We start from the raw sequence: 15,760 nt of genomic DNA on the forward strand, positions 1-15,760 counted from the left end.
ATCTACAGTGCGAGCATTTCCCTTGTATTTGCCCCTAATAATATGTGTGTGTGCGCAACCCGGAAAAATCATTTACTCGAGACGAGTGACGATTACAAAACAGCTCCGCTGTTAACTCTTTCAATGCCACGCCTGGTTTTCCGTTTTACCGCTTGAATGCCACCATCGGCGCCAATGTTAACGTTAATATCGCCTAATCTATGTTTTAAATTATGGCTATGTGTCTAATCTGCCCATCGCATTATCAAAGACTATGTTCCAGACAGTGCTGTGAAGGCAGATTGTTTTTTTATCGCGTCGTTGCCGTTTCAGAGCAGTTAGAAAAGCCCCCGTTTTGATATAAAAAACAACTCATTCTGGAGCATTCTATGAAAATCGTCTTTTAGTGGAATATTCCACAACGTTGATATTCGTCGGCCTTTTTATGAATAGTTTTCAAATAAACGCTAGATGATCAATATTATACGTGCACGCACGCACATTACGGCCGCGCGCGGATAATCGCCTCGTTGATTTCCTCTCGGACTTTTACAGTGAAAACGAAAGAAGAGATTTCACAAAACAGCTTATAACTTCATCAAACTTACTCTGATTATCCTACCACTGATAACATAGAGTCCTTACCTGACATCAGATGGTATCCAATAGGGGTGGGACGATACATCGATCCAGATCGATACATCGATGTAATTATCAACGATCGAATCGGATCGATGCGATGTAATAAGATCGATTCATATCGATACTCTTATTTTGAAAATCCTGTGGCGAGTCTCATAACTGATTGTGTTAAATGGGCATATGATATCATCTCATATCGATCGCAGGCACCTGAATCTAATCGTATCGTATTGTATCGTGAGAGACTTTGTGATATCGGCAAATATCGTATCGTTGTCCAAAGAATCGATATCGTATCGTATCATGATGAAACTGGTGATTCCCACCCCTAGTATCCAACTGGTATATTCCAATTCCTGATCACCATTCGAAAAAATCGATACGTGTATGGATCCAATGCGACACAGTGGTTCTCCATGATCCGCGGGGATCTGAGGCTCCAGAATGAACTCTAGTAACCCCGGCTGGATCAGTGAACTGGAAAATGTGGAGTACCGGATTTTTTTCATTGAGTCCATTCCAAAATCACTTATGTCATCTGGGAGACGACAGGGGGCGCTTTTTTCCACAGTGATCACCGGCGCAGCTCGGCAATACTCGGGTAGGCTCGGGTGATGCAATAATTTTTCAGATCGCAAAAAAAATAAAAAAAAAAAAAAATCCGAGAAATCTCGTGAGTGGCTAGCAACCACCTATAAAAAAACACGAGAAATCTCGTGAGTGGCACTGAAAGAGTTAATAGTCCCACATTACACAAGGCGCATAAACGTCCAATCACAGTAGCGCCCGAAAACAAAGTCACGGTACCGGCTTAGGCAAGTTATACATTCAGAATCGGACAACGCAAAAAAATCAGCCAGCCATGAAGCCCATTCATTTTTATTTTGAGCAAAAGAGAGACGAGGAGAAAGAGGAATCCGGCTGACATGGCTTTTGAAGTGATATTCGCACGTGTTTTTGCGGGTCCAGTCCCCACGGTATGTTGACAGAATTCGCTAAACACCTTATCGACTGAAGCATAAAAGTCATTAGGATACTGCTCTACTCTGAATTTAGGGCTTAGTGGGGAATTTCTTCCGACGTTAACGCTAACGACGCACCGAAGCAGCTAGACGCTTGGACATTTCTCCGTGTTGTGTGTAACACGCAGCGGTCCCCGCCTCCTCCCTCCTTGCAACAAACGTTCCACCCAAAAACGGAATTTCTATTTCATAATGAATTAAATAATTGTATAAAGAATTTTCAATGTTCTGTCATCTAATAATATATTACCTTTCCTATCTGTATCAAAGTCAAAATGTTGGTATCATAACAACACTACAACATACAAAAGCAGCTTGACAACCGATATCCTTTGCGTTTGATTGATTGAAAACTTTATTAACAGATTGCAGAATGGGTACAATACAGTACAGCTCAATACACACAATTGTTAAGGGGATGCAGACCAGAGAAAGACTTTCGTCTTGTTTACATCAGGGTCCCCCATTTTCAATTCATAGTGTGCACACGCACAGTATAATATGCATGAGATAAATAGTTAATAAACTGTGTTACTTGAACAATTTTCACTGTGCTCCTAAATTTCTTTGTGTGCTCCTAAATTTTTATTTAGATTTTATTTATTAACATTTTATTTAGGAGCACATGTGCTCCTTGGGAAAAAGGTTAGCGTAGAGCCCTATATATGGAGACATTAACATTACATTATCAAACATAGGGACGAAGACTGTAAAAAAAAGTGTCAACAATTTTTTATAATCCTTATGTTAATTTTCATCATAAAAATTCAGTGCCCCCGAAATACAAAAAAAGCCCCCGAAAATCAATTAAGGGGGGCAAAAAAAGCCCTTGACATTTTTTTTAAATTTATAACCCTGATATATATATATCACTTAACGTTAGCTATATATATCACTTAACGTTAGCTATATATATATCACTTAAGGTTAGCTATATATATCACTTAACGGTTACAACAACTTTTTAATATTTAGGTTTATCACTTAACGTTAGCTATATATATCACTTAACGTTAGCTATATATATCACTTAACGTTAGCTATATATATCACTTAACGTTAGCTATATTATATATATATCACTTAACGTTAGCTATATACAGTATATCACTTAACGTTAGCTATATATATCACTTAACGTTATCTATATATATATATCACTTAACGGTTACAACAACTTTTTAACATTTAGGTTTATAATTACACAAAAAAAGTGGCAGTTGACGTTACAACTGAGGTGAATACTGCCCAACTGAAATGGATGTGTCTTTCCTACTACGTTAAAAATAGCTGTTATTATACCCAACATATACCCTAGTATGCTCAACCGCATAGTATGAGGCTAGGTGAAAATACCATGACATTCCTCATTCAAAACCATGGATGGATTGGTTATTATTATCAGTAGCCGCAAGCTAGCTCGTTAAAAGTCATCCTTATCTCTGGAATGGCCTTCCATTACATCTTAAAGAAGCACGTTCAGTTGAAATCTTTAAATCAAGACTGAAGACCTACATTTATTCACTTCATTACAGTCTACCATAGAACCCCCCATCACTGTTTAACATCCCTTTAAGCTTTAATTAACATTGATGTTTTTAATGTGGTTGTTTTATTTAAAATGTTGTTTATTTCCTTGCTTTATGTTTTGTCCTATGTAATTCTCTTTAATTGTAAAGTGTATTGGGACCATGCTGCATGACGATTCTGCACTTGAAATACAATTGATTGATTTAAAGGGATATTTCACTTTAGTAGAACTTACAGTCTTACCTCTACTATCTAAAGTCATCTAGTACCAGTAAGCTAGCAATCACTGCTGTCCCTGTTGCCCGCTGTCGACACCACCCTTCCTCCCAGGTGTCGGGCTTCTCATTCATTGATTTTGAGGAACAAGTCTAAATATGATACTTCTGAAGTATAAACAAACTAAAGCAATATTATTCAATAATAAATTATTTTGTAACATATTTTTCTGTCAAACATACTTCCCTTTTTTTTTTTTTTTTTAGATAATCTTGCCATTTAAAAAGTATAATAGAACCCTATTTCTCGCTTGAGGTGTAGTTTGACCGACAGTCAACTTTTCACAGAATGTTAAGAATATTTCTTCCAGCAAGGCAGCAGGTAACCACGGGTAACCACTCCCCGAACCTTCCATCCAAGGCCGAGATGCACGGCCACTCAAACCTACAACAAATGTAACAACACATGTACCTTTGAACTTTGTACCTCCAGAAGTGTCTTGTTTTATAGAAATATGCACAGCAATCTATACTTGTTTATACTTCAGAAGTATGATATTTAGGTCCCAAAATGAATGGAAGTGAATCGGGAGCCTGACGCCTGGGAGGAATGGTGGTGTTGACAGTGGATCACTAGCCGACTTGTAGATGTACTTAGCCTACTTAAATAGAGGTAAAGTTATGCTAAAGTGAAATATCCCTTAACTTCTTGGCTTGCAGCTAGTACCCAGTGCTTTCAATCAACAATGCTGCAAACATAAGTACCATAACTAGTAGGGGTGGGAATCACCAGAGGCCACACGATATGATATTATCACGATACTTAAGTCACGATACGATAGTATTGCGATACAAAATATATAGCGATATGCTGAGTATTGCGATATTAATATTGCGATATATATTGCGATTTATTACCTTTTTCAACTGCAAAGTAAAACTGTCAACATGTTTTATCTAATAAAATAGTTTTCAGTCTGTTCATCTCACTTCAATCATTTTTATTGCAGAACATGGTATTTTCTCAAGCAGACAGATGTCAACACTGTAATCTGTGTTGCATGTACCTGACAAACTGAACTGTTTACTACAGTCGTATTCCAACTTAACTGAATGCACACGTGTGTGTGTGTGTGTGCAAAATATCGATACTTGGCGCCCTTTTAACGATACAACATCGCCACGCAAAGTATCGCGATACTATACTGTATCGATATTTGTCCCCCCACCACTAATAACTACTAGCAGCTACCATTTTCAGCAGCTGGAGAGCCAGTTCACATACAGTAGGGTACCTTCTCCTAAAATGTTGTGCCTGGTGATTAAAAAAATAATAAAAAAAATTGCCAAATTAACACATTGTCAAAGTATCTCTGTTCAACTCTGACGCAACATTCTTCTGATGTGAACACTACCAACAAAAGTTCAAACAAGAAAATAACACACTTTTTCTTAATTGTATTTACTATTTATTATTATTGACCTGCCTCTTTCCTCATTATTCTCTCATAGCATCTGTAGCCATTGAATCCGACCAGCCACGAACCATTCACACCAGGAGCCCTCGCCCTCCCCTCCCTCTCCTGTTCCACCCCCTATTTTTACCCCTATTCTTTTTACCTCCCATCACCACCTCCTTATCCATCTGCACCTCTCTCGGTACCGCCCCACCTCTCCTCCGCCCGCACCCCCAAAATAGAAGATGGCGTCGGCCCTGCCGGAGCAGTCGAGCGTGCTGCAGGACGAGCTCACCTGTCCGGTGTGCCTGGATCTGTACCGCGACCCGCACCTGCTCCCGTGCGGCCACAACTTCTGCATGGCCTGCCTGCGGCGGCTCAAGCGGCAGGCGGAACGTGGACGCTTCCGCTGCCCCGAGTGCCGCGAGACGCACCGCTCCGGCGTCGCGCTCCAGAAGAACTTCAAGCTGGCCAACATCGCCGAGGACTACCAGGCCCGGCGGGGCCCGGCGAGCGGGGCGGCAGGGGGCGCGGGGGCGTCCAGGGGAGCTCTCCCGTCCTCTTGGGTGCCGCAGCTGGACGGGTCCCTAGTTTCTGTCCCCTGTGACTACTGCCCCCCGGAGGCATCTGGTGGAAGCGCTGCCCAGGAGGGTGGCGGTGGCTCGGACGCGTCGGCCTCCGGGGACGGCGCTGGGTCGGCGGCTGCGTCGCACCTGGCCGTGAAGACGTGTCTGAAGTGCGAGGTGTCCATGTGCCAGGAGCACGTGAAGCCGCACCTGGAGCTGGTGGCGTTCCGGGAGCACCCGCTGACGGAGCCGCTGGGAGACCTGAGGAAGAGGAAGTGCCCCGACCACGACGAGATGTTCAGGTAGAGACACACACAGAGACCACAACGAGATGTTCAGGTAGAGACACACACAGAGACCACGACGAGATGTTCAGGTAGAGACACACACAGAGACCACGACGAGATGTTCAGGTAGAGACACACACAGAGAGACTACAACGAGATGTTCAGGTAGAGACTCACAGAGACCAGGACGAGATGTTCAGGTAGAGACACACAGAGACCACGACGAGATGTTCAGGTAGAGACACACAGAGACCACGACGAGATGTTCAGGTAGAGACACACAGAGACCACGACGAGATGTTCAGGTAGAGACACACACAGAGACCACAACGAGATGTTCAGGTAGAGACACACACAGAGACCACGACGAGATGTTCAGGTAGAGACACACACAGAGAGACTACAACGAGATGTTCAGGTAGAGACACACAGAGACCAGGACGAGATGTTCAGGTAGAGACACACACAGAGAGACTACAACGAGATGTTCAGGTAGAGACACACAGAGACGCACACAGAGACACACACACACACAGAGACACACACAGAGACCACGACGAGATGTTCAGGTAGAGACACACACAGAGACCGCGACGAGATGTTCAGGTAGAGACACAGAGACACAGAGACACACACAGAGACCAGGATGAGATGTTCAGGTAGAGACACACACAGAGTGACTACAACGAGATGTTCAGGTAGAGACACACAGAGACCACGACGAGATGTTCAGGTAGAGACTCACAGAGAGACCACGACGAGATGTTCAGGTAGAGACACACACAGAGACCACGACGAGATGTTCAGGTAGAGACACAGAGAGACCACGACGAGATGTTCAGGTAGAGACACACAGAGACCACAAGGAGATGTTCAGGTAGAGACACACACAGAGACCACGACGAGATGTTCAGGTAGAGACACACACAGAGACCACGAAAGGGATGTTCAGGTAGAGACACACACAGAGACCACAACGAGATGTTCAGGTAGAGACACACACAGAGACCACGACGAGATGTTTAGGTAGAGACTCACAGAGAGACCACAACGAGATGTTCAGGTAGAGACACACAGAGACCACAACGAGATGTTCAGGTAGAGACACACACACAGAGACCACAACGAGATGTTCAGGTAGAGACTCGCAGAGACCACGATGAGATGTTCAGGTAGAGACACACAGAGACACACACAGAGACACACACACACACACAGAGACACACACAGAGACCACGACGAGATGTTCAGGTAGAGACTCACAGAGAGACCACGACGAGATGTTCAGGTAGAGACACACACAGAGACCACAACGAGATGTTCAGGTAGAGACTCACAGAGAGACCACGACGAGATGTTCAGGTAGAGACACACAGAGACCAGGACGAGATGTTCAGGTAGAGACACACAGAGACCACGACGAGATGTTCAGGTAGAGACTCACAGAGAGACCACGACGAGATGTTCAGGTAGAGACACACACAGAGAGACCACGACGAGATGTTCAGGTAGAGACACAGAGAGACCAGGACGAGATGTTCAGGTAGAGACACACAGAGACCACGAGGAGATGTTCAGGTAGAGACACACAGAGAGACCACAACGAGATGTTCAGGTAGAGACTCACAGAGAGACCACGACGAGATGTTCAGGTAGAGACACACAGAGAGACCACAACGAGATGTTCAGGTAGAGACTCACAGAGAGACCACAACGAGATGTTCAGGTAGAGACACACACACAGAGACCACGACGAGATGTTCAGGTAGAGACACACAGAGACCACGACGAGATGTTCAGGTAGAGACACACACACAGAGACCAGGACGAGATGTTCAGGTAGAGACACACAGAGACCACAACGAGATGTTCAGGTAGAGACACACAGAGACCACAACGAGATGTTCAGGTAGAGACACACAGAGAGACCACGACGAGATGTTCAGGTAGAGACACACAGAGACCAGGACGAGATGTTCAGGTAGAGACACACAGAGAGACCACAACGAGATGTTCAGGTAGAGACACACAGAGAGACCACGACGAGATGTTCAGGTAGAGACACACAGAGACCAGGACGAGATGTTCAGGTAGAGACACACAGAGACCACGACGAGATGTTCAGGTAGAGACACACAGAGACCACGACGAGATGTTCAGGTAGAGACACACAGAGACCACGACGAGATGTTCAGGTAGAGACACACCAAGACCACGAGGAGATGTTCAGGTAGAGACTCACGGAGACCACGATGAGATGTTCAGGTAGAGACACACAGAGACACACACAGAGACACACACACACACACACACACACACACACACACACACACACACACACACACACACACACACACACACACTTAGAATCTTTATTTATGTCCACATAAAGACAATGTTTAAAGGACACAAATATTATCAGTGCACTTGTACATTGTGGGTTATTCTGATACAATCGTGCCCAAATTGACTGGCAACCAAAGTTACACACACACATGGATGATGAACCTGACAATCTACACACAGCTCATGGATACAGATAGCAGCGTCTTCTCCAAATTGCCCGGCTGCCAATAATTGCTGACACTGAGCAATATCTTGCTAATTGTTTGGCTCTTCTCTTCGGAAGACCGGCCATCTGAAGGCCTCTAACACCCAACTTATGGACATGACCCAGGCTTCCAAATATGAAGACTAAAAGTTTACAGTTGTAGCCGAGTTGTGATATGGTATGGTCTAACAGTTGATATTTTAACATTTTGGTTGTAAAGGCTTCCTCTAGACTGTAGTCAAACGTGCAACCAACTTCTAGGATGAGAACCTCTCTGTTATTCTCATTAACAATAACAACATCAGGGGTGTTTGCTGAAATATCAGAGAACAGTGAATTGTCCCTACACAGATTGAGCATTTGGCTTCACACTGGTGTGCTTATACAGCTTATATGTTGCAGGTGACCCGAGTGTGGAACTGACACTGTCTGCAATCAGATCCACGATCCTATCATGCCTACAAATGTAGAGCCCTTTGTATGCATGACAGCCATTGAGTATGTGAGACATGTTGTCTGTTTGTGACCATGGTGTATGCAGTGTGGGCTATGACTGCCAGGGAACCAGATGGAAAGGTTGAGCATTGATGGTAAAACCTGTAGCCTAGCTTTTAAAGTAAAAATGATGATGCTCTCATCAATAGCTACATTTTTTAAAACTGCGTGCGAGACCGAGTGGTCAGCGGCAGGGAGACAGGCAAGCTTCCCTTGCAATTTAAGCTCAGTCCAGTGTTGACGTTGTTGTTGTGCCGACATGAGATGGCCACGGGCATTGGTAAGTGGCAGTTCATGCCACGTTCCACAGATGTCAATGGTGGCCTTCACAGAGATGGTAGGGCCACGTTGGACACACACACACATACATACATGCATACATGCATACATACATACATACATACATACATACATACATACATACATACATACATACATACATGCATGCATACATACATACATACATACATACATACATACATACATACATACATACATACATACATACATACATACATACATACATACATACATACATACATACATACATACATACATACATACATGCTACAGTAACCACAGCTCATTAACCCTTTCACTGCCACACAACTAGGGATGGGTACCTTTCACATTTGAACCGATACGGTACCGGTACCTGTGAATCGATACCGGTACCCAACGGTACCTTTTTTCTGTACTTTAGTCTAAAAAAAAAGAAATTTACCTACCTCAGTCGTGAAATAAAATCTAAACTTCAAATAACTACAATTTCGACCGTTTTCGGCTTGCCATTGCTCCAACTACTTTGTTGTTGAATCAAGTCGAATCATAGGTAAGCATATATTGTGCGTGTGAACGTTGACATGAAAAGAAAAAAGATAATCTCACTTGAATCGATACTCGGTAGTACCGACGTGTTTCGGTTCGGTACCTCAAAAGTACCGAATTCGGTACCCATCCCTACACACGACAGCCGGTTAACCCTTTCACTGTGACAATACAGAAGGTTAGCTCTTTACTATCACACAACCGACGGCGATGCTCCATCATTAGCATCATTAGCTCCGCGGATACCTTCTGTCGTGTGGCAGTGAAAGGGTTAATGCAGAGGGAGGGAATAGCTCCCTCAGGGAGACGCAGTGCTAAAGGGTTCGGTGGAGAATGCTCCCTTTTTAAATACTTCACCTATAACTAGGGATGTCCCGATCACGTGATTTTCAGAAAACCGGGATTGAAAAAAAAAATATCTGGATTAAACAAAAAAAAAATTATTCAACAAACATGACCATGTTCACGTCTTAAACTCATACTGAGGCCTTAGTTTTGGTTTTAAATTGCATATCATTCATTTATTTATTGTCACACAGAGCAGAATAATTCTGCCAAAACAAAAGCATTTCCTTTGATTTAATTATACATCAAATGATTTATGTCAAGGATGAGGGACATCCACTAGTTGCAGAACTTGCAGTCACCTGATTTTTACAGACGATGGCGCCATTGCTCTCATGAAGCAGCAGGTTGGAGGCGGAGTTTTTAGATTACTCCGGTTGCAATGCCTCGCTTGAATGAAGTTAACTTTTCACCTGGATAACGTCAACATTCAGGGTGAATGTAATGTGAGAAATTGGGATGGGAGAAAACAAATATATATATACTATATTACTTTTATTTAATTTTTTTGGATCGGGAAAGATCGGTATCGGTAGATACTCAAAATCACATGATCGGGATCGGATCAGGAGCAAAACAATTTTATCGGGACATCGCTACCTATAACACAACACGAATGCCACCTTTTGGTACACGAGGTACGTTACTTACTTTAGGGTTATTATTAGTGCTGTCAGGTGAAAAATTTATCTAATTAATTACAGGATTTGTAATTAATTAATCTAATTAATCGCATTTTAATCGCATAACCATTTTATGCCTGATATTCTATATTCTATAATCATATTTCAAATTGCATGTGTCCGGATGGCAGAATTCAGTACTGTATCTACAAAACCTTCTGTTTAATCATCTTCCATCTATTAATTTGCTTAGATTTTTCAGGTCTGGTCAATTTGAGCATGGTGTTATTCACAGTCAAAGATAAAAGAAAATGTATTGATATTCTCATTTGGTTCATTCACAGCGCAGATTGATTGATTGAATGAAAATGTTATTAACAGATTGCAGAATGGGTACAATACAGTACGGCTCAATACACACAATTGTTAAGGGGATGCAGACCAGAGAAAGACTTTCGTCTTGTTTACATCAGGGTCCCCCCCCATTTTCAATTCATAATGAATTGTAAGTAAGGGTGCAACTTGCACCGTGCAATCCATTCTTTGTGGATCTAGCCCACAGTATTTCTGACACTGGGTGTAACTGAGGGGTACAATTCCCTGACTGTATTGATAAGTATGGTATCATTAAACCACTACCGCTTTATGTACTTTAACTACTGGCCACACAGTACATGATATAGATATGATGAACACTTTCCCACCATGAAACCAAGTCCACACAAATGTATAAGTCGAATATTTAATATATAGCAAAGGGTATATACAACGTTCACTTAATGACATTTATGATTTGAATGCACTTGTAAGGCAAATGAGTATTCGTAGGCAAATCAACATTGAATGTCCAATCTCTGGTTACGCAGGAAGCAAGTATACAACCTGGTTCTTTAGGGAACTATAGCGATGGTACTTAATGATTATAGCTGGATATACTAAAGGGGGGTCCTGCTGGTTGTAAGTCAGTAGGGGGGGGGGGGGGTTAGGAGAGCCGCCGGCGATATCCCATCTGGCCAACGATTTCTTGGGAGAATTCAGAGTGCTGAACACGGTGCCCACAGAACCTTGGTCCACAGATGAATACAGTTGGGCCCTCTTGTAGACGGTAGCTGCCGGTCCACAACGAAGAGACGTGAGGCGACCTCACTCGGGGTAGAGCGCCGTCTCACCTGGACTCCTCTCGGGGGGTAGTTCCAACACTCACCAGTGTTGGCTGTTATCCATGGCATAAATCAAAGCACCCAAAGCAAGTAGATAATCCAAGCCGTGTAGGGCTCGCCGTCGTCCGGGTAAGGTAATCCAATGTGCAGGTCCACTCGTCCTAGCCCAGAACTCCTCGGATGAAAGCACCACACGTGGTCTGCCCAGCCTGGTTAAGACTCTAGATAACGCGAGGAAACGATGGGGGTACTACTCACTGTATAACTCTAACCGAACGATGCACCATACATAATAGACTATTATTAACTTAATAGAAATACGTCCCACTCGACGGTATAGTGCCAAACTATGACAATTCAGCTATTAATCCACACGATGTCTCAATGCCATTCTGAGGCCAAGTTGACCATACTGCACCACACGTGTATCGTGGGTGAGGCTTAACGTCTTGCCACTAGGTTGGAGGGTAAAGAACTAAGGGCTAAGGGACTAAAAGAAAGTTCTACTTTACTTGCGCCATATATATATATGCGCTGTGAACAAATAGTACCATTCGTATTTCGCCAGACGTATTCCTACGCGGAACCGGGCTAGTAACGACATGTTCGTCGGCACGATTGAACTTGAACCAAGGGGCTTGGCTGCTGGCGCCAAGTTCTTGTCCAATGAGAGAATGAAACTATTATGGGCTGTTAGTAGACTAAAGGGATATTCAGTGTATATGTACAAGGAATATACAAGGGATATCAAACGATATACAAATACTATTAAATATATATCCATAAATAAATATATATATTCGGTTTAATCTGATCCTTCACAACACTGGGAATACATTCCCTGAGATTCATAGATGTCCCTAGAATCAGATGCCAAGAACATGCAAATGGACTATATTAAAAAAAGTCTGTAAATGTGTATTCTACATTCTTATGGAATGAATGAGATACAAAAAATATATATATAATAAATAAATAAAAAAAATTGATTTTGAGTTAATTTTCATAACTCGATAATTTGCTGTGTAATTAATTAGTCTAATTAACGCGATAAACTGACAGCCCTAGTTATTATTATTACAATATATCGGGGGACACCGGAAAGCGGATTGTGAAATTAATAGAAGCGCTAACTCACTGCATTACCAATTTTGAAAGCAGGTTTGCAGTGTGAGACACAAGGTGCTGTGGCTAAATTCTGAAATGGTACTAGTCGTGTGCGAGTGCTGCTCTTCTATAGTTTTTTTCTCTAAACAAATCTTTAAACAAATGTAAAGCGTCCTCCTACTGACCAGAAGAATGTCATTGAGTTCCAGATGGCTTGGACCAAATGTGTTCCCTGTTGCAGTGTTTTGCTAATGAGTTAGGGCTGGGCGATATAACGATAACGATAAATATCGCGATATATTTTAATAATCGATATCAAATATCGAAAAAAAAAAAAAAAACGAAAAATCGTTTTTTATTTTTTATTTTTTTTTACCTGCAACAGGGCAGTTTTAAAACCAGAGACAGTGGACAGACTTGTCTTTCTTGCCTGCAACTTAAAGTAATGGCTTTGCTTGTCCAAATGACAATTCTGACCAAATTCAGATTTCTTTTTCTCTTGTCCATTTATTTTGTTTGCTTTCTAATTTAAAATACATTTTGAAACAGTCTGTACACAGTAGGCTATGTGTGCTAGCAGAACTAGACTCCAGTCACGAGTCACAGTGCACATGTGCGGTGGTTTGTCCACCAAAAAAGCGCCAAAAGATCGAAAATAAACTAGCAGAGCCAGAACTGTTCAACTCCTCTGGAGCCACAGCCAGCAGAGAAGCCGGTTTACTTTAGCTTTTAAACCAGCTGCAGCCTGAGAACTGGAGCGTGAGGGGCTGTAACACTAAAGATGGCGGCAATGACAAAGAATTGCTGCAAAATAAACATACATCTGTTGTTAATTTTTTTTTTTTTTTTTTGTTTTTTTTTTATACTTATAACAATTCGATAATTATCGATATCGAGAAATACAATAAAATTATCATATCGTTATCGCGATATGATTTTTTTCCATATCGCCCAGCCCTAGTCCAGACTGTACTTCATGGTTAATGTCTCCTGTCAGCATGTTGGTAACAGGGGGGACAGTGTCCAGACTGTACTTCATGGTTAATGTCTCCTGTCAGCGTGTTGGTAACAGGGGGGACAGTGTCCAGAGTGAGTAGCTAAACAGGAAATCTAATTAAACTTGAAATGTCTGTGTTCTCAGGTTGAAACTGTCTGTAACAAGTAGGGCTGTCTTAAATGCTTCGAAGCTTCGTTCGATGGGCATGGGATTTGAATATGATTTTTTTTGTGCAAAATCAACTCTGCCTCTCTTTGTTAACTACAACAAGCAATGCTGTTTGTTATTTAAGATGAGGCCGGACTCGGCACTGACAGATTTGTGTTCATTGTGCTGCTTTTATAAAGCCTCAAATGACGGCTTACAATATTTCATGAAAGCAAAGTGTTTAGTTTGTCTAAGATTTAAAAAGGTTTAAACTTTACAGCACTGACAAAGTTGAACAAAGTGCTGTACAAGTCCCCCCAAAAAAAATAAAAATAAAAATTATTATCTCTGCCCCGAAGCTTCGAAATCCAGATTTTTTTACTAGGTCAGCCCTAGTAACAAGGACGCTTAGAATGTCTGTGTTCTCAGGTTGAAACAGTTTATAACAAGGAAGCTTAGAATGTCTGTGTTCTCAGGTTGAAACTGTTTATAACAAGGAAGCTTAGAATGTCTGTGTTCTCAGGTTGAAACTGTTTATAACAAGGACGCTTAGAATGTCTGTGTTCTCCGGTTGAAACTGTTTATAACAAGGAAGCTTAGAATCAGTGTTTCCCAGAGCTGCCGCGGTATTGATGTTTTCCTTACCGCACAAATTTGCGAAATATTTCCTACCGCTGCGGTTATTACACACACACACAAACAAAAAAAAGTTTGAATGCATTTTTTCTTTTTTTTTGTAGTCTACTCTTTATAGCATATAGCCTGCCTTTAGTCTAAATGTCTATCTTTAGAGGATGACTTTGCAGCATGAATATTGTTTGGGATTCGGCAAGCACGCATTCGTTATTAAAAGTGAAACATGGATTCGAAGTCTCCCCTCTGGTCGTGCGCCGTTCACTCTGTGTCGCGGGCAAGGGTGGTATCGGCGCGCCCGGCGGTTACCCCCCCGACCCTTTCTTCTTCTTCTTCTTCTTCTTCTTCTTCTTCTTCTTCTTCTTCTTCTTCTTCTTCTTCTTCTTCTTCTTCTTCTTCTTCTTCTTCTTCTTCTTCTTCTTCTTCTTCTTCTTCTTCTTCTTCTTCTTCTTCTTCTTCTTCTTCTTCTTCTTCTTCTTCTTCTTCTTCTTCTTCTTCTTCTTCTTCTTCTTCTTCTTCTTCTTCTTCTTCTTCTTCTTCTTCTTCTTCTTCTTCTTCTTCTTCTTCTTCTTCTTCTTCTTCTTCTTCTTCTTCTTCTTCTTCTTCTTCTTCTTCTTCTTCTTCTTCTTCTTCTTCTTCTTCTTCTTCTTCTTCTTCTTCTTCTTCTTCTTCTTCTTCTTCTTCTTCTTCTTCTTCTTCTTCTTCTTCTTCTTCTTCTTCTTCTTCTTCTTCTTCTTCTTCTTCTTCTTCTTCTTCTTCTTCTTCTTCTTCTTCTTCTTCTTCTTCTTCTTCTTCTTCTTCTTCTTATTATAACGTTACTACTTATGATTACAAAGGCATTCGTTTTGTGGCATTAACGTTATATAGTTACACGCAGGGTACAAAATAGTTACACGCCCAGCGCCACTGGCTTGTAGATTTATTCTTTGGCGATTAGAATTTAAGGTCTGCCCGCCACCTGGCGGCTAACAAAATACACTGCATCTACCGCTTCTCCTCCGCTCCAATCCACTCCCTCCAGGCCGCTCACAGTGGTTTAACACTGATGTAATATACATGTAGTACAATGCCAAAGCAACAGATGGCGATGTACAAACATGAAGGCCATTTTCAACCAATGAGAAGGGTGAACCTGTGATATCCTGTTCAGGCTTTGTCACTCACATCCTGTTTTGA

The 15,760-nt window shown here is 42.0% G+C and overlaps 1 protein-coding gene across 1 annotated transcript in view; it reads left to right on the forward strand.

The window, feature by feature from the left end:
* LOC311226698 (E3 ubiquitin/ISG15 ligase TRIM25) overlaps window positions 1-15,760 on the forward strand; it is a 149,483-nt gene that overhangs the window by 6,033 nt on the left and 127,690 nt on the right. The window contains exon 2 of the mRNA XM_084312110.1: window positions 4,901-5,713. Within this exon, the coding sequence (XP_084168236.1) occupies window positions 5,091-5,713 (623 nt within the window). The 5' untranslated portion in view covers window positions 4,901-5,090. The remainder of the gene's footprint in view (window positions 1-4,900; window positions 5,714-15,760) is intronic.

The sequence above is a fragment of the Notolepis coatsorum genome, assembly GCF_963971535.1.
Source record: "Notolepis coatsorum genome assembly, chromosome: 4".
NCBI lineage: Eukaryota > Metazoa > Chordata > Actinopteri > Aulopiformes > Paralepididae > Notolepis > Notolepis coatsorum.